The following is a 20,856-nucleotide window of genomic DNA, read 5'->3' as shown; positions in this document are numbered from 1 at the left end:
CAAATACTAGTTTTCTGGTCAAAATTGTTCTACCTCTTTTATTTCAAACAGTTTCTTTTGAAACAATTCTTTGCACCATTGTGACCCATTGGAAAGAAGGTGTAAGTATACAATATTTGGGAAAAAGCAGCTGCAAAGGGGAAGAAAAATCTACAATGTGCAGAAGACTTCTCAGGCATGAGGGGGAGGAGGAAATGTATTGTGTATGGGATTCTAGAAAAGAAAATAAATTCTCAACATTTTAGAGGATACACTGATCCCTATTCCTTCTGAATAAAATTGAGTGTTGAAACATAAGGCTTTAGAATGACTTTAGTCAAGGAATACTGTATATAAGAGGAGCTTGAGGGATGCACAAGAATTTTAGAAAAAGAATAATTAAATGCTAGGTCTACAATATCATAGCAGTCTATCTCTTGAGGATGAATGCCTAATGACTTTTAGTTATCCTTATAGTCAATTAGACCACATGCTTTTAAACTAAGTTATTTCAGGTCTCAAAGACAATAAGGACTTATGCAATTTTTGGGAAAATGAAGTCCAAACCTGAAAAATCCTGCATAAATTGCAATTTTTCTGTGTTCATTCTTGGAAAAAGATTCCAACAAGGTAAATTACTTGACTGTCAGAGTAAAACTTGTAGCTTTTGTTCTAATCTGATAAGTAGATCCTTATGTCATGGACCTGGGGTTACAGTGGATGCCAATCTGAATGTGATCCAACTGCATGCTCTCAGTGCACATAAGGCAAACCATGCACTTGTGCTACGTTAGAGAAGTGTCTCAAGTGTGAGTTTTTATCCCACCCCCACTCTGTTCATCACTAGCGGGGCTGCATCTCAAGCACTGGATTCAGGTTTGGGCTGTCCACTTCAAGAAAGATGAGGAGAAACTGGTGAACATCCAGAGAAAAGCTGCTAAGGTATGTTGTGGCCTAGAGCATATGTCTGAAGAGGAGAGCTTGAGACAGCAGGGCTTGTTTAATCTTTTGAAAAGAAGTCTAAGGAGTAATCTAATACCTGCCTGCAACTATCTGCAGGGGTGCTAAAAAGGTGTTAGAACCATACTCTTCTTGCTGAGGCCAGGCCCTACAGAGCGAAAATGGCCACGAATAGCAGTTGGAGGACTCCAGATCAGACATTGATGGTGGGGTGGGGAAAGTTTCCAAATATTTTGCTGGAGCCCATATAGATGGTTGAATATCCATTATTGGAGGTTTTCAGACTTAGCTACACAAAGCTATGGACAAGCTTATTTAGCATTGACAATAGTCCACTTGGAGAGGAGACTCAGACTGGGGAACTTCAGAGGTCTGTTCCAGCCGATATGAAACCTATCATTCTATGAATAGCTGTGAACCCTCTTGAATTCAAGGCAGTGAGACAAGAGTTTAGTATTACAAGCACTTCCAGAAGCAGTAAATCAGAAATCAGTAAACTGGCAGCAGTGAATTACATCAGCCTGATGTGCTGTACATCCCTGCATGCCAAGAAACAGTGTAAGCATAGTATCATAGCTGGAAACACAGCTGCAGTCCACTTACTGTATCTCTGAAAAATCACACCTTTTGAGCTGGGACACTTTATTGCATTTAAAATCTCTGTACATATGTACATATGTCATGAAAACTTCCTGCTCATTAATGCAGTATTTTTGGAATAGGATGAACTAAAATTGTTTTAACTCCACATTTCAATGTAAAAATTTTTACATGAGCTGTCAAATTATCCATGCAATGTTGTACAAATAAACCATATGGCAGGGATGGTCACAAAGATATTTTTCCTTCCTGCCAGAGCATATCTTAAGGTGATCTCCCTGCCTTTAAACTCCTGCAAAAAGTCCAGGACTCAAATGTTTGTGTGAATAGGAAACCAGCAACATTTCTGATTAGACCACCTTCAATATTTCCTTTTGATCTTGAAACAGTTTCAGAAAAGTTCATCTTATTTTCAACATTTCTTACTACAAAATAATGCACTTTGAAACTTCATGAGTTTGAGACAACTTGTGGCTCACGGCAAGAGATGGTTGCTGGGCTGTGTTAAAATAGTTTTCATTTGTGAAAATAAGAAAGCCCTGAGCATTGAAGTATCAAATTGACCTCTAGCTAAATGCACAACTGAGTGACTCTGTCCTGAACCTGTTGATGAAGAGTGACCCACAAATGCAACTGTTCCCTCTGCTTGCCTGGAAAGCATTTTTTAATTCCTGAATATTTGCTGTGGACAAAATAAGAGCTATGGAAGGGGTAAAAGCTAAAAAGCTAGAATGGACACAGAGTATTCAGTGAAATCTTTTTCGCTAGTGTTCATAGCAGGCATAAGGCAAGCTTTTTATTATTATTATTTAATAGTAAACTCAGTCAGGAAAGTAGATACTGCTGAATGACTGAGAGTTATGCCGTATTAGGAACAAAAGCAGCTGAGTCTTTCAGAATTATCTGGCATACTTAATGACCTGATTTAATCTTAAATTTTATAAAAGAGATTGCCACTGTCTTAATCTATTTGAAAGGAATACCATTTTCTGTGTTTTTAATAGGTGAGCACAAGCTTGAAGTTTCCCTTTGTGAACAGTGTGTGATCCCAAACATTCAGGAGAGCTATCACTGCACTGGAAAAAGATACAGTTGAAGCAAAGGAAAGTAAATAAGAAGAAATGACAAGCCTAGCATATAAAAGTCAGGCAGGCTTAAAAATTAGAATAAAATCTGCTTTCAGCACTATTGTCCAGGGACAGGCTATGAAATAAGAAGTTACCAACTGTTTATTAGTTCATAAATCTGTTCTGTTTTCTAGCCTTCTGCTCTTTTGTTTGGTGATTAACTAAAAATTGTACCTTTTCCTGACTCTCCAGCAAACAAAAGTCTGATGCTGTCAGTGTTTTCCCCCGCTCCACATGCTTACTACTGGAAAATGGTAAGTAAGGACACACATGGATGGCTGCACACACTCCTGTTTGATGAAGACCCCTTTGCAGCAGCGCTCCTGCATGCAGAGGGCCAAGGATCACCATTGCTCTGCTAGGAATGCGGGTAAGGAAAGGCATCAGAAAGTGGCCATCTGTTTGGCTGACCCAATAGGGCAGGTGGTCTTTCTCTCATTCACATGGTCACCTTTCTATTAACTAGAGGCAGGGCAGGACTTTAAAACAAAGGAAAACAAAACATGGCAGAAACATTCTTGATGTCACTGGACCAAGATATACAAATCTTACCAGCAGCCTTCCTTCTTAACAGTTGTCTCACATTTCTATTTTGAAGAAGTGTTGTGAGACCCAAGTGTTTACAAGAGAGAGAGATTTGGGAGGGAGAGGTTAAATGATAGAGAGACTCTGTCACAGAGAAAAGGGAATAGAAAAGGAAGATACATACTCCTGGGAGATGGAGGTGGGGCTGCAGAGAGAAACCAGAGAAAAGAAATCCTTCATTTTTTGTAGGTGTTTGAAAAGGTCTGGCAAGCATCTGAGTTGAATGACCAAAGATTGGACGTTAATGCATCAATCACTTTTCAACAGATAGATAAACCTCTTGTCCAAACTTGAGTTAAGTTAAATCTCTCTATAGAGATTTATTTTTTAACATAAAGATTTCCCCAACACAATGTTGTGCTGTAAACTGCAAAAGCTCACACTTTTCTTATAAATGTCCTCAAAATAATTATTATTTATGGCACAGTTTTCTACAGTTTGATTACATCATGTATGCCATTTTCAAATGTGGATTTTTGCTGCTAGTCAACCTAGGATTAGATCATACTATCTCCACGCTAAGGAAATGCATAGGCATGCACATACCAATTAGGATGCACACACATTTGTGCATACCTACACACTGCTCTCTGAGAAAAAGTAATATATACTCTGATATTGTAAAAACAATAAGCCTGTAGTATATGTAGTTCATGCAGCGGTGTTGAAAGGTGTAAGTAGCACACCATTTTAATTTAAGTACAGACTATACTCACCATACAGAAAGCTTTATCAAGCACAACCAACACGCTAGTTTATGTTCACCCCATTGGGCCTGCCTGTAATTCATTATCATCTGATGTCCAACAATCTAAATGTGTTTCTTAGTCTCATTCCAGTTTCAAGTACCTATATCACAAAAACTGTCACCGTTCCTGGCCTCAAAATTGCACGTTTATAGAGAGTTATCAGCAGAAAGGCTATGCATATGATCACTTTTGAAAAATGAGTTCTGTTTTCATTTCTAAAGGTAGCTCATGCAGGTACAACACTGAAGTTTGTTTGTTTTTGAGACTGAAAAGATTCCTGCCTGGCTGAAGTCCAAATGAAGATTTCTTCCCTCTGTATGGCCTAGGTTCAATTTCTAGAGCTGATCCTTTTTTCTTTTGATAGCACTAAGTTTCTAAATACTAAATGATTTTAATCAAAAGAAAAAAAAATCCCAAATATCTAGAAATAATTTAACTCCCCATCTAAATTAATCATCTGTACACTACAGAAATAATAGTACTAATATTGAGATATCATCTTTTATTTTATCCAAGCAGAAGTACTTACCTAGGTAACTATTTTCATTTTATGTAGGAAAGTGGTACATGATTATAAAAGAAAAAAAATTATAAGTTTGAGAGAAAAACTGGGGCTTCAGTCTGATCATGATGTGGAATATATCATGATGATTGTAAAAGATGAGGTGAAAGGACCATTTAACCTCATATTCTGCCTCTGGCTGTGGCTAATGACAGCTGCCTAAGAAAACCTAGTAAACAGTGCAAACATATAGTAACACGTCTATGGGATACTCTATCTACCTCTAAATATCAATGGCTCTGGGACTGCTTGAGTTGTCCAGTCATTTCTCCTGCAACCATGCAGGATTTTATATACTTATATACATCTTAGTCATCTGTCTTCCAGCCTGCAAATTCTTTATCATAAAAATCTCTCCCTTACTTTTTGTCACCCTTTTCTCTGCCTTTACTAATTCCACTTTATTCTTTACAAAATGAAGGGGACCATAACTATATACAGTCTTAAGGAGATGGGGGTACCAAAGACCTAAGTTGAACCTGAAGAGCCTTCACAAATATTGTTTGAAACTTACCAGAAACAAATTCAGATATTTGTGCTGTACCCTTACCCACAGTATTCTAAAATCAAATGTTACTATCTTTGTTCACCATCATTTACTTTTATTAGCTCATGCTCACCATTTTAGACAGCAGAACTACTCCCCAAAATATACAGACCTTATTGCCTATTTAAATTCATAGTGTCTTTGATATAATTGCAATTATAAAACAATACAAGCAAAATGTTACTCACTTGTATTTATCTTCTGAAGTGAAATATGTTTTTCCAGCTGTCTACGAAGTTTCACCTCTGCTCCATATTTACCAGTAGTGCCATTGTCAGCCAAAATAAAATGAGAATGCATACTGTTGAGCACTGTCAACTTACTCATAGGATTGGACATCGTCTGGTATGGTCGGACCACCTGCATTTTAGAGACAGAAGAAAAAAAAAAGTACTAAACAGAAAAGACCCTCTGAACTAAATCAATTCTAAGACACCAGCTCACAAGATGACGATACAAAAGAAAAAGAAAAAAATCAAAGTTGTTTGAAGTATTGCACTCAAGCACTGCTGTCTTCTATGTGTAAAGTAGAAAATAACCTTAGCACTTAAACCAGTGTGGCTACCCTCTTGTAAACACTGTCCTTTTAGATGCAGATGCTGCTTAAAGGGGTTTTCATGGTAATCTATTTTAGTAGCACCAATGGCCACTGTTTCACTGTTAAGTCCAGCCAATGGTCAGTCCTCCAACAGTGTGTGACTACACACACACACTGTACACCCTGTCTGCTGCTGTCTTTCAATAGTGTTGCTGTAAATCCTCACCTTATCTGATTGAAATCTTTGATTCTTCCTTCACATACCCCACCCAGCACCCATGCCCCCTGTTCCAGCTCATTCAGAGCCACCAGCACAGGAAGTCCTCTCCAGACACAACAATACAAGTAAGTTCCACTCTTGGAGAGGCGTACACGTGATATTACACCACATTTTCAGTTTCCTTGGAAAAAACTATTGGCCCATTCTTAGCACAGTACAAAGGCAGTCGCATGTGTTCACAACAGCTTTAGAAAGTTTCCATTCAATAGGGAGTTTGCTACACTTCCTTTGATTTGTTTTCATGAGGAGAAACTCAGACAGAGTAATTTGTTGCAGAGTTATCCCACTCATAGCCTCCAGATGATAGACCAAATAATAGCACTGGGCCACATTTGTCTGTCACCTACTTTGGTGGGTCTCTGGTGACATAAGTAAGACTGCACTGATGTGGCAAAAGAATTGGTGTTGTGTCAAGTGATCCTGACTGATCATTGAAAGACATTTGCTAGAGATATTGTTCCCTGCATTGTTTACATATGTCTTGTCTTTTTGGAAAAACAAAACTCCTGAAAATTTGTAAAATGAAGTCCTAGCTAAAGAAATGCTGAAGCGACTTGTTACAAAATTCAGCTGGGCTATACTTCATCTGCAAGGATTTTTCTTCACAGCTCTGGCATTGTTCATTTTTCTAATCTAACAAAATCTTGTGCTTTTTAATACACAAAAGCGTACACTCATGTTTTGACAAAAATGCTTGCAGACAGAAATATATTAACTTATTAATTTCTTCCTAAGCTTCTCTCCCGTTTTGTTATTCTAAAGAGCTCTCTAATTGAGACATAATTCTTTATAAATAATATGTGTTAGTAATTCTTTGGCCAAAGATATATCTCTCTATTATTTTCACTTGCAAATGCTTGCAGCATTTTGGTCAGCTCTTGGACGGCAAGGGGAAACCCACATACTTCTTTTGCTGTTATAAACTGTCACACAGAGGGTACTCCGTAAACTGCTCATCCTGCAACAGGGAGGAAATAGGTCTGAGAAGAGCAGGAGGGCAGCTGGCCAACAGAAAGGCAGTGCACTCCACTGTGAGAACAGGCAATAGCTTTGGCTTGTTTCTTTGATACTGTTTCTTTTAGTGCCGCATTCATAAAACATTTATTCTACAGGTGCATATAGCTTAACAAATATCAATACTCTGCTGGAACACATTCATTAACCAGCTTCTACAGACACAGAAACCATGTGTCCCATGCCACAGTCAGAAAGAAGAAGAAGGTTCTTTCTCACATGCCTAAGAATCAAATAAAATAAAACTAAAACAGTTACAGATTTTTTTAAAATTATACCTGACCTATCTCTCAATATATAGAAGGCACAGACCAGCAAGATCTGATAGAAGAGGAATGACTTGAGTTGCATGTTCATTGTATGATTACAAGCCACTGTGCATGCAATTCTACTGACAGCTTGTGGTTTGTCCCCGAGAGCCACAGCTCAAATATTTCTAATGGTGACAGCTTGAGCTGCAGTTCTAATGAGCTGCAGCACCAAAGGCTCCACACATTGACTTAGTAGTGCTGCTGCAGGGCAAATTAGAAGGCTCCGCTTTGGTTCTGTCTGCTGTTTAGCTACAAGGTGAATCTTATTATTAATAAATTTTATAGATGTGAAAATGAGAATACAATTATTTTCAATTGAACTGTTCACAGCATGCACAGTTCACCAGCTGAAATACTTTTAATAATAAATTTCACAAATAACGCTGTCAGACTCTTTTCCTCATTAAAGGATAAGCAAAATCTTCAGGAAGGCAAGAAAATCCTATGCTTTAAGGCTATTTCCTTGAGGTGAATTGCTTTTCCACAACGCTCAGCAGATTTTTGATTTCTCACTCTTGCAGTTCCTATTCCCTTGTTCTTTGCAATCCCTTACATTTTACAGGCAAGTTAAAAGGCTGGGAAAACTTTGACTTTAATGTTTTCTCATCCTCTTTCTGCATTGAGAAGAGGGAATAATGTCCCCTGGCATCTTCCTCTGCAGAGTTGAAAGGAAACATTTATGCTCAAGACAACCCCTCTAAATATAGGTTAATGAATGTGACAGCAGCCATGCTGTGAAGCAGTACTCAAGCTGCACAGGCTGAGGGCATTCTGTCAATTGGTGAGGAGCTGGGCTAACCCAGGCAGCTGCCTTTGCGCCATGAGGTGGCAGCAAGCTTGAATTAAAAGCACTGTTATACTCTGTTTATATTCCCCGTGGGCCCATGACACTCAACATAGGGACAGCACTTGAAAAATCACTCAGGGTAACTCACCATGGACAATGAGCATGCATGTGTCATCTGATCCAGTGCATGAATCTGAGCAGTCTAGGTGAAGGCAAAGAATTTACAACAAACTTAGTGTGTTCAGAGTAGTGGCAGAAAAAGACATGCATGCTTTGCTTCTCAAAAACCAGTAGTTGTTCAAATTAAACCTTCTCTGCAGCCTCACTGTTCTGGGGTCCACCAGGGAATAGAGCAGCTCCTGGTTTAATTTAGAGGATCCTGGAAGCATCATGGTCCAAATTCTCTGTATATGCTACAAATATGCCAGGCCCCAGCTTTGCCCCAGGCATGCTTCCCACCTTGTAGTTTGCAATGAGAGCGCTGAATCTCTTTTCCTTACACCTTTCCTCAGAGTAATTATTTCCTGACCTGGCCTGCAAGGGGGCTCTGATACTTTGACACTGGACAAAAGTTATAGTGAAACAAACTTGTGAACTATCTATGGTTATTTGTAATCTTCCCCCCCTCAGCAATTCAAATTATTCTCAAAGAATAACATCTTTCTGGAAGGATAATTGCAAAACATCTACCAAAACCAAGTCAAAATTGGCTACAACAAATCCAAAACCAATAAAGTAATATACACTTACTAATTAGTTGCCTGGGATTTGTAACTTTTATTGTTATTCTGAAACCTGCAGGAAATAACTAAAGCAAAATATAATCTTTCTGACATTGTAAAAACAAAGAAGTTTGAGAGATAGAAGGAAGCAATGTCATGCTATAAGCTCATGTCATTATTCAGAGTACTATGAAAGAACAAATAGGAAACATCTAGCCAGCCCCTCTTGACAGTCTGATGTACATGTTGTCTGGTACACACATACAGAGCAGATAATATGAAGGCTGGTCTTTCTGACAAGACTCACTGGAATGTGTTTTAAAGACCACGGTTTAAAGTGGTGAGTTCTGGCTACATACCTATCAAGCTTGACAGCTATATGATTTTTTTTCATCTACATGAATGGTAAGGAGACACTAATTCTAAGGTGATGCTAATTCTTGAATGCACACTTTTTCTGGTTTGGATAACCTTTGGTAATCTTGGAGAGGCAGGTGGTATTCTGAAAATGAAAGGGACTTGGCACTGGCAGAGTGAAGTCCTTTATAATGAAGCATTTACTGACGGGATCAGGGAGAAGGAAGTGGGCAGGACTTTGTGTGTTGACGAAAATAAGCTTTTCTCAGTTCAGCTGTAATATATAGCAAACAATTCTAGTTCTTTAAGCTTTAAGCTTTCCTCAATGGTTATGTTTTCTGCACCTCCTGTTTGCTCTTATTTCCTTGACTTGTCTTATAACTAGATGTTGGCCTCACCTGTGCCCAGTGCCATAAAAGTGAATGATTCCCAAGGCCGTATACCTGTCCTGTTACTAAATTTCAGCATAATACTCATCTTTCTGAAACAGCACTGAGTTATAATGTAATCAAGTTGTTAACCATTAATAACTACCTGGTGACCCACTACAACATGGAAGGTCCCCACCTTTCCTGAAGTTGTCTAGTCTGTTATTGTCCAGGGATTTTGAGAAGTTCATGCTAGCACCTGCTCCATGTCAGGCTGACTTCTAACTTCTCTGTTGTGACTCTGCCCTCTGAAGTGCATACAACCTTCCAGCTTTTCAATTTCCTCCCTATCCAAATCAATACTGAAAAAGATGAAGATATAACTGAGCAAGCAGAGCAAGACTGCAGAGTTCTGCTGTGAGTACCGTTTGAGCACCCCAGAGAAAACTTTGCTGATGACATGTTCTTACCTCCAGTTGTAGTTATAAAATTCAGCAACTGCACTAATATAAAAATTGGTTACTCTGAAAATGAAGTCTTTAATAAATCAGAAGTATAGTCTAGAAACTTTACTTTTTAACAAATGAAATATCTAAGAGTGTTTGGATTCAACTCATGTTTAGTCCAAAATAAATTTATCTTTTATATAAAAGGTGACAATATTTGCTCCTTATTATTATGATTGCAGCTGTATAGAAGAGTAGGTTTCAAGTAGCAGTATACTCATTGCTTGAGTTTTATTAAATTTATTTTTTTGGAATATACTGAGCTGTACAAAAGAACAGGCATCTGTTATTAGTGAAGTCCATAAAGAATATCTACAACTGGGAATGATTGTGCTTCCAACATTTGAGTTCTAGGAATTAAAAAATATAATTTATTCTGGAAGACAGAGTGCATGAAAGGGTTGGTATATATAGATACATATAAAAATATATATAATACAACATATATGAGATATATAATTAATTAGAATAGAATAGAATAGAATTAATATAATATAATAGGCATTATAGGATATTATATATTTTATAAAATATATGCTATATAATATATATTTGTTTAATAAATATATATATATTTATTATAAAGACATAAATTTGCTGTGTAGTTTTCTTTCTGATAGCACTTTTTGCTTTTATGTAGCACTTTTATCTGTTTATGCACAAGTCTGCAAAGTAGGCTTATATTTTGAGTTGTGCATTCTGCTGCACTAAATGATAAAAGCCAACGACTGTTGCTTCCTTCTCACTGGCTAAAGCCTGTGTTAAAAACAGTAAGTATTTTACTGGTTCCAAAATTTCTGCTGAGCTTCAGTTTTGCCATACTCTAGTTGTTTAGCATAACCAAAAGATCAATGAAGTAATATAGGGAGAGAAACATACTATAATCCACAGCTATAACAGTACTCTAAGGGAGACAAATAAAACCCAAGAAATTTGGAGAGACTTTAGGATTTTCTCCTTATATCAACCTGTCGTATCCACATATGGAAGGATTTTTATAGAATGCATGAAAGAGTGGGTGTCATGGGTTTTGTAGTGATTCAGCATAGCAGCACAGAAGCTCAATTTTAGTTTCAATTAGTTCAGTAATTTTTTTTTCTCAAAACTTTAATTACTAAAAAAAATGCATTCTATTTAAGTTAGTAGGTTATATACTACAGCATCTTGACTGATCAATGACATGTCACAGTATGAAAATGTCCTTTTTACTGAGTTGCACAATAAAAGCATATTTTCATTTAAGTCTCCAATACTAGCTTCTTTGGACTAAAAATGAAACTTATTTGAATGATTTCCTTGAGCAAAAGGAAAGTGCTAAAATCAGTGTTCTCTTTGTTATCCAGGCACTGTTCCTACTGAGGTGACTAGGAATTAAACCCAAATGAGGACTAAACAGACTTGAAAGGAAAGATGTGCATGCTACAAAGACTCACACACTGCACTCTTTTAAAAGGAAGAATGGCTCTGTATGTAGGGAGAAATCGGTTTATAATCCAAGTTTTCTACAAGACTGAGCAAGCCACCTTACCTTCTGGTAGAATAACCATTTTTTAAATTAGAATCTAAGTGTGTTAAGAGGGGCACTATTTTCTGCTATATTGCTTTTACAGTACTGGAGCAAGACAAGTCTCTTTAGCGATCTTTAACCATCACGATGTAATAAATAGCAAACAACAGTAATATTTTGCCTAACTTGGCCAGTCCTTTTTATGGCTCTGAGGAAAGCCCTTGGGAATCCCAAGAGCTGACTGATTTGGATGGACTGGTAAATGTAATAAAACTCCTCAGCTATGACTTCAAGACCCATACAGGCCAGGCAAGGGCTGGAGCATTAGCAGAGGCACAGCTCTGCTGAGCACGCCTGACTTGCCATAAGGCACGGGGAGGCAACATGCACTGGAGCATGTGCAGTGGCAGTAACTCCCCCTCCTCCCTCCCCTTCCACAAATCCCATGACTAAGACAATTTTCTGTATCTATCTGATGCTGGAAGGGTATGTTTTGACAACTCTTCAGTTCTGATCATAATTTAACTAGACATAGTGCATATAGGCATAAAGCCACATTGATGCTGGAGTTTGACAGGCCTTTTACTATTGGTTGACTTTTCCCCCCCCCGCATAATCCTTTGTGGCCTTTGTTTCTTGCTTAACGATGATTCATTTTACATGCTTATGGTACTATTTATATTTCCCCTTCTTGGTTCATTTCACAGCATTCACCTCTAATGAGCCAGTCAATATAGTGCACTTTGATTTTCAAAAACTTTCAAAAAGCTTCCTCGCCAAATGCTTCTAAAGAAACTGCACACATTGGATAATAGGGAAAGTCCTTAGCGGGATTAGTAACTGGGGAAAGCTGAGGGGAAGGGAGGAAAAACTTTAAGAAGGAAAAGTTAATTTTTGCAAAGATGGAGTGTTACTAATAAGATTTAGTGACATAAGTGGCCTACCTCAAGCTGGGTCATGTTCTGTTCCACACAGTTGTAAGGGATTTGAGGTTAATAAGAGTGTGAAAAGCTTACAGATATTTCAGTGGACTATTAAGAGTTAAAGAAAGTCTTCATAAAGCAGCCTGACTAGGCAATAAAATAGATGATGAAATTCAATATTGGTAAGCATAAAGCAATATCATTATATGTACATTAGGAATGGATAAAACCAGAAGTGCTTCAGCATTGCATCATGCCATTAATGAATCATTTTATGAAAATATTAGGGGCCAGGAAGTTTGGAGGAAAAGTTTCAATTTTATCTATCACAGATACATTTCGGAACTATTTTTATCCTTAGTGATGACCCTGTAATTGTAATCCTACTGATATAATTGTGGCTGCATTAATGGAAGACTTTATCCAAATTTTTTTCTTCGCTGTTTTTTAAACTTTTATCACTTTCTATCTGATGATCAGACTAAGTATTAACCTTTTTTTGATTTACTAGAAAGCTTTTTTTTTAAAAAAAGAAGTTAGCATACAACTTCTTGTTTTCCTGTTAAACTGGAAGGATCTTTAGAGGAAAACATCTCTTAAAGAAGTCAGAAACTGGGGGAGGGGGGGCTGTTCCAGTTGGCTGGAACAGCTATGAAACCAACTTCTTTCTTCAGCTCTTTCTGTAAAAGAAGGCTCCAGAGCCCCTTTAACAGGTGGTGACTAGATGAGAACAGAGGTAAGCCTTCCAACAGGTGGAAATAACTACTGGTGGAATAACAATGTCCCAAAATTCATGACTAATTTCATGTCCTTTCTTGCCTTCTTTCTTCTTGCAATGCTTCCAGAACTCCATGCATAGTCAGTAAAGACTGCTTATTTGAAATTGATGTTTACATTACACTTCTTTAACAACACTCACCTCATCTTTGTGATTAGCTATTGCTGCTAGTCGCCTTTTGCACTGCATCTCAGAAGAGTTCATTAGTGACTCAGAATTACTGCTGCAGAGTCTCATCCTGCTTATTTGTATATATTGGTAACCCTATTATACAAATGCTGGTGGTATTAGAGTACAACCCCATGCTAATACAATTCACTGTAATGGCTATACTTTAATAGTGAATTGCAATGAATTCCGGTTGGATCAATTTCTTCATACTCATTGCAATTACTTCTGACCTAACTGATAATTGAATCTTCCTCCCCTCCCCAACTTACTAATGGACAAACATACAGAGAAGAATAGTTTAGAGTAATGTAGACAAGAAAAATGTTTACTATGCAGAATGAAGACTTTATCTCTTCTTTACTCGAAGTTAGCCACTGGTTCTCAGGCAGGTTGCTTGGGAATGAACCAGAGGTGAGGCAAAAAAAAAGGGATCAAAAAACGTTCAGGTGACACCTATATAGTGTACGTAAACTATTCATGTATTTAAAATCAGGGGGTTAATCTTTCTGAGTGACAGTATAGGTTTAAAAGAAGAATGATGTGAAAGAGTACAAGAAACACTGACTCTGCCTTTCAGAAGGTGACTAAAGTAATGACTAAAGTAATGATTCTTTGAGGTCTGGTCTCACGTCCGATACATTTATAAGACTCTTCACAATTGCAGTAATAAAAATGTATAGGACAGAATATATTGCTAGGGGGACAGTCTGCAATTCTGAATTCAACCAATGCATCATAGTATTGTTTCAAAATAAATCAGACTTCGAGCTTTGCAATCAGTGTTTTCTTAGGCACTTTTCAGGGTTCGTAGTGTTCTAAGGATGAAACTTTAATATATTTTCAAGAATAGCATTTAATGAAATTTCTTTATAATTTATTTTTAAAGAACATACAATGCAGGAATTTTTATTGCTGCCATGTCAAAACTGCTATCAACCATAATGGAAAACGTACGTATGTATGTATTGATTTTTTGCTGCAGACATTAATTCTATGAAGAATTGTTAAGAGAGGGATGGAGAGGAAAGGAAAAATAACTGGCAGATTTATATATACTGGGGAGGTGATCTATGTCCATATAGGGCTTACATCTTTGCCAATCAGATCCTCTTGATTTTCCACAATCCCCCATGGAGCTATACCGATGGTGCAGATCTTCCCTCGAGATTTTGAGGCATGATCTTTCAGTGCATCTCCAACATGCCGAATGACTCCTGGGAAAGAAACAGCATAAAATAGAAATTCATAATGATGTCCTTTTTGTTCATTATGGTATGGATTTAGTATAGAATTCTTTTTTAGGAAACATCTATGCATAACTAAAGCTATGAATATATTCCTATTGATTATTATTACAGTAATACTGTACGTCTATTTTGTCTAATCTAAAAAATATTAAATGAAGTAGCAAGAAAACAATTACACAGCTCTAGAAATAAGAATGGAAATGCTGACAGCTGACTGTAACTTTTTTATCTGCACTTGTGTTCACAAACATATTTGCTTGCAAGCATTTGTATGCTTCTCAAGCACAGAAACAAGCACAGGAATTAAAAAACTCCCCCCAAATCCTCCCCAAAAGTGGAGCTCACATACAAATGTTCCCTTCTGTCTGAATAAAGGATGGAAATGTGACAACATCATTACACTGCTCTGTGATGAGCTATTCTATCGTTCTTTCCAAACAAACTCAGTCACCTGAGACAGCTTCCAGCAGAGTATTAGAAACCCCCCTGGGGATCTGTGAGAAAACAAAAATTAGTGCAGAGAGAATGGCTGCTCCCCAGCTCTCTTCCAAGTGCTTTCTGATAACACTCCTTGTATGCTTTAGGCCAGCTTTGTCAGTGTTTCAGTGGTATCTCTGTGCAGAGGACAAGTGCCATTCCCCCTTCCTTTTCATAAAATAATTTTTTTACCTGTGTATCAATAACTATTTTTGTGATGTGGCTGCACTGAAGCAGATCTGTGGATTTACTGTGGATGTTATCTGCTACTCAGTTTCTGTGTTTGCTTCTTGTTCAGATTCCACAATTTCAAGATGACTGGATTGGAATTACAACAGTCACACAATAGATGTGATTTTAGCCATAGTTTTTCCGCACCGTAAAAGAACCATGTAAGAAAAAACCCCACAACCTAACAAATCCTCTAATTCCTGGAGTCTATTCCTTCCTGTAGTGGAAAAGGAAAAAAAAACCAAACCTGTACGTGCAATCAGCTATGAATTAGGCTCTGATCCAGCAACCCAAAGTATTGAAAGCAGGAAATCTGTCCAGACTGCAAAAACTTCTGCTATTTAGAATAATCAATTTTCAGCATGACATGAATATTCAGGACAACTTGTTTAAGTCATTTAACACTCATGGTTATAGCCAGGTATGCACCATCCCTGTCACATCACTGATTCTCATTCCAACAGCAGTATGTAATGATTTTTCAATTTTACTTTTCCTTAAGAGAAATTTGATTTAAAAACTCATCATCAACCAAACAGACTGTACGAAATTCTCAATTTGTACAATTTCACATAGAGATAAAACACTTAATTTTCAACTACACAGTTTGAAAACCTAGCCCTGGAGCAATCAGCTGCTTTGCTCCTGAAATCAAAAACAGCAATGAGAGGTAACTGACAATGGAGAACTTCTTCTAGAATTATATATTTTTAAGATAACACACAGCAACGTGAACTTCATTGTTTTGTCTAGGTAATTTGTGATTACAGGAAAAAAAATCCTTTTCAACTGTAATTATGTTGACTTTCCTTGTTCCTTTGTATTGTTTTGGCATTTGCAACTATGATGATTTGAAAAATGGTATGAAGCAGTAGTGCATTTGCCAAATGCAAATGTTATAGTCAGTCCTTGTTTACACAATTTCTGTAGTTTGATTTCTACAGTTCCTGTGATAATCCACTGCAATGAGTGTATAATATCTACAGTTTTCTATTGTGCTTTTAACTTAAAATTTATATCTGTGTTTGCCATCATCACTACAAGAGTATCTGGCAACTAACATAATTATTATTATCACAGTACACAGGTCAACATTTAACCTGATTTTCTTCCTTGTTCTGCAGAGATGTGGGGGATATTACATACATGTGAGTCTGTTTATCTATCTAACACTCTAGAAGCTATCTTCTTTGCTATTTGTATTGCTGCTGTGATAAAACTAAATATTGTTTTAAATTTGATGTGCTCTGGAAACTAAAAAGCCCAAGACTCCTATTAAGCATCCATATTCAAATATGTAGGAGTTTATCCACAATGCACTAAAGTTCATGCATGATTACAGTGTTTTTCATAGACAGTAAGAGGATGGATACACTCTGTGGGATTACTAAAGTAATAAATTATAGCTTTGTTACTGCAGCAAATGAGAATGACATAAGAATTTACCAGTACATGTCCTAGCTCAAAACTTTTTGCATTTATCTCTAGCAGAACTCTTTGACTTTTTGACTCTCTCCTCCTTTCTGCCTTCTTCAGGGAGGGTAACTGGGAAGCCACTGCCCAACCTTTTTTATCTGGGGAACTATGTTTTGCAGCTTATTCCCAAAACCTACATGGCCAGCTGCTATTTTGGGTCATTAGGACACCCATATGGTATATTACAGATGTTCTTAACTTTGAATAAAATGGCAATGTTATCACTCTTGCTGCAGTGGTAATAGAAAAAAATTAGGTCAAACTGTCTACAAAAAAGGAAAAAGTGATACCTATTCACAATACAGTTTTCCACTGCATCCACAAACCAGAACCTTTTTTCCTTTCATACTTCAGATCATCTTATAAAATAAAATAAAGGTCTTTTCTGGATAAAAATGTTTTCCATTTTATGTAATAAGAGTTTAACTTCTTTGGTTTCTGGTTAGTAGTCCCTCCCTGTAGCTTACTGTTGATCTTACAAAGTCTTTACTAGCAATATACTAATATAATTGTCTCACAGGAGGCTTTATTTTCAGCTCCCCAGTGTGCTTTTCATGCTTTAGCTGCCTGGTAGCTGCCAGGCTGGTATGAACTTGGCATTTTCTTGTTTGCACATAGTACAGCCAACACTAATAAAATAAAACATGGAATGGCTTCTTAATCTCATCAGTCCTAATTTTATTCTGTGATGAAATCTCCTAGATGCCACTGTACTTTCATTTCAATGTTGCTATTACCTGTGTTTACTCCTCCAGTGAATATCCATGCTCCAGTTGTCATAGCAGCCTTAATGAGACCTTTTCCAAAGACTTGCTTGAGTTTTGGCTGAAGTTCAAAATTCTGAAGGCCCCCATGCACAGAGATGAGAAGTTTAGGGAGCTCAAGCTGCCACTCTTTGGTCATCAGATGCAGAAGAAGGTCAGGCTTTGTGTCAAAAGACACACGTACATACTGCAGAAATAAGGGCAGTAGTAGAGAAAAAAAGATTGGTTACTGGTTCCTAATACATATGATCTATACCCAATAGACCACTGAAAAAAGGCAACCTTTATGACAAAAGCAGTAAGTAATTGCTAACTTGATGATTTTTCAAAAGTTAGGAAATAGGAAACTAGGAATAACAGAACACTTGCAATTCACAGGCTGGACAATTTTCCTTTTTTTAGGAAATTAAGTCATTAATTGCTTCAATATGCTTCACAATGCTTGAAAGATAAATGTCTTTAATTTATGGATGCAAAAACTGGAGCAAAAATTTAATTGGTATGCCAAAGATGACCTAGGTAGTCAGAATCACAGCTGTGCACTCACTTCTTATTTTCAAATTAACAAAATCAAACTCTCAAAAAATAGGAAATAACAGAAACAAGCTTGATTGTGCAAGCACACGTAAGTTTGAACTGAGCAAGACTACTGAACAGGTATGTTTCAGATGAAGGAATGTTAACTTACGACTTACAGACTGATTTGTATAGATTCATGAATTTGCCTAACAAGGCACAGGACCCTAAAAGTGCTTTGAAACATATTTACACATTTCCAGTTCTTGGCTCTTCTGTGCTACATCTGCAGCATTGTGCCCCAAGGGAGCATGCCCATCTGTGTGTGCTCAAAGATAACAACTGTCTTCAAAATTTCTACAGCACTACCATGTCACACAAGTACCTGTCTCCTCCTGACAAGGCTTTATCTCTGTGCTCTTTCTCCTGCTCTTTCTGTTGCCGATGTATGAAGGGTTTCACAAAGCCCATGACAGGGCAGATGACAGTTTTTTGAATTCTAGTTGCGTAGCGGAAATGGGCCGTAAAAGGATAAAATTTTTTCTATAGGTGGTAAGATCTGGAAGGACCCTCTTAATTGAATAAAATAGGTTATCGAAAGCCACTCATCTGTCAAACTTCCGATTGAACCAATGCATATAGAGTTACTTCAGTAGTCTTTCCCTTGATGGGTTGTCAGCACAGCCGTCAGGTGTATAACACAGGCACCTTTGCTTTCAGCCAGGGAAATGCCTAGTTCTAACTTATTTTATTGTAATGTGCCAGGTAGTAAAATATCCACATATATCACGTAATCATTTTGTCCCTTTTTAACATGTTTAATCAGTATTCTTCCCAAAAGACTGTTCTTTTTTAGTAAATCATAAGACAGTAAAGTGGACTCCTTTCTAGTTGAATAAGAAATAACGACATTTTCCCAGAAGAAATTGCTAAGACACGTTTCTTTGCACGAACGGGCTGTTGCACAGTGAACAGCTGTTCTTAACATTTCTGGAAGCAGAAGCCTACTTGGGCAAATAGTCACAGGGAAGCAAGGGGGGCACAGCCAAACTGAAAGCTGAGCAAGAATTTGGGAACACACATTCACCCCAGTGCAGCAGTAATGTTCTCTGCAGCAGCCAGGCAAATTCGTAACAGCTAATGGACAAGAAACATACAATATTCATGTCTGGCAAGAACATAATGTACCCTTGAGCTTACATATACATGAACTGCATCCTTAGTAGCTACCTATTCAATTTTCTGTGTGGGAGTTGGGAAAATCTTGCACGGCATCTGATCCCACTGCCCAGATGGTGAAGCTAATAATTTTGATTATGATTTGAGGGCTGTCAAAGTTTTAACACACCAGAGGGGTTGTAAGGAGCCTGATCCTTATTCCCTTTGCTCTGCCCTTAGGGAAAGCTGAGGTTGCAAAGGGCAATGCCTTGTTAACATTGCAGACATTAATAGATAAACAACATCCTTCAGGGGGCCTACATGAAACCTCTGCTGGTCAAACCATGGAGATTATGTTTTGGGATCAGTGGTACCTTACTCTGTTTCGTGGTGAAGACAGATTGTGAGTTTTAAGGAGATAATTAAAGTGAATTCATATTAGTAATGGCCATACAAATTTGCTGAAAACAGAGGCCACTGCATCATCCAGGATGATATTAAGATGAGGGCACAAATGGCATCAGATGTGTATTATCTAATCCAGCCAGTGGCAGTTTTTTTGATTTTTTTAGCATTGTTTTATACCCCAGAATGTGCGACTTCACTGTTCCTACCTTCTTAAACCTGTGTATTAATTGGCAAAAATCTCTTTCACTTTCTTATCCACTAAGACCTTTGAATTTCAATAAATATAAATCTATATAGTGAATCACAAATTTAGAAGAAATATTTTCTTACATTTATTTGAAGTGTAGCCATCTTTTGTTACAAACCACTGCTTCTTCTTTATAGTGCAGACAAAACCTCTCTATACTTATGATAAGAATTAATTTCACTTTATAAAGAGGAAATTTAAGCAAAAATAAATCTGAAAGTTTTTTTCATGTAAGTTAAAATTTAAGTCATCATGGATAAGTTTTACTGTTTTACAAATTTTTTGAGAAGGGCAATGGCGCCAAATACTTTTTCTTCTGTGCATAGACCTCAATTTGTTTGACTGTCTGATTCATTTTTGCTCTTACAGAGGCCATTTTCAGGTTGGTATGCTTGGGATTAATCTTCTGCCATAACTTAACATGTTAACTAGTAAGTACAAGAGAATTCTTTTGTCATCACTTTCAAAGTATGCATTAAATTATGAATAAACACTTTTAAGGCCATTGTTGTCCATATTAAAAATTAATGTCTTTCAGTCTTGTAGCAGAATATTCAGCCTTTTCAGTTTTTGTTTAGAATCTTAATTGTATTTCTGCTGTTCCTGAATTCTTTTGCTATAGCCTCTGGAAGCAGATTTAAAATTTAAATGTAAATCTAAGCTAAACTACTGCTTTCTTGCCCTGAAATTCCATGTCTGGTGTATCTGTCAGCTGTAGAAATGATTAGTTCTAGTGGCAAATGACTTAATCCCTTCTTTATGGGAGTGGTGTATAGATAGGATGCAAGACTTCTGTTGTTATGTGTCAACAGAGCAGGGCAAGATAGGAAGCAAAAGTACAGTTTTGAACCACAGAACCTATGGACTGACCTGACTGACATCAGCATAACACTGTGTCATGGTTTAACCCCAGCCAGCAACTAAGCACCATGCAGCCACTTGCTCACCCTCCCCCCTCAGT

The 20,856-nt window shown here is 37.3% G+C and overlaps 1 protein-coding gene across 2 annotated transcripts in view; it reads right to left on the bottom strand.

Annotated features, from left to right (window-relative positions):
- TRPM3 (transient receptor potential cation channel subfamily M member 3) overlaps positions 1-20,856 on the bottom strand; it is a gene marked incomplete at both ends in the record, with an annotated part of 429,209 nt that overhangs the window by 116,084 nt on the left and 292,269 nt on the right. For both annotated transcript variants that reach the window (XM_082335729.1, XM_082335730.1), the window contains 3 exons: positions 5,298-5,469; positions 14,461-14,585; positions 17,540-17,753. In XM_082335729.1, coding sequence (XP_082191855.1) covers positions 5,298-5,469; positions 14,461-14,585; positions 17,540-17,753 — 511 coding nt within the window. The remainder of the gene's footprint in view (positions 1-5,297; positions 5,470-14,460; positions 14,586-17,539; positions 17,754-20,856) is intronic.

Source organism: Platalea leucorodia (genome assembly GCF_965183815.1).
Source record: "Platalea leucorodia genome assembly, chromosome: Z".
NCBI lineage: Eukaryota > Metazoa > Chordata > Aves > Pelecaniformes > Threskiornithidae > Platalea > Platalea leucorodia.
The sequence above is the reverse complement of the archived record's forward strand: the minus strand, read 5'-3'. Positions and strand labels throughout refer to the sequence as shown.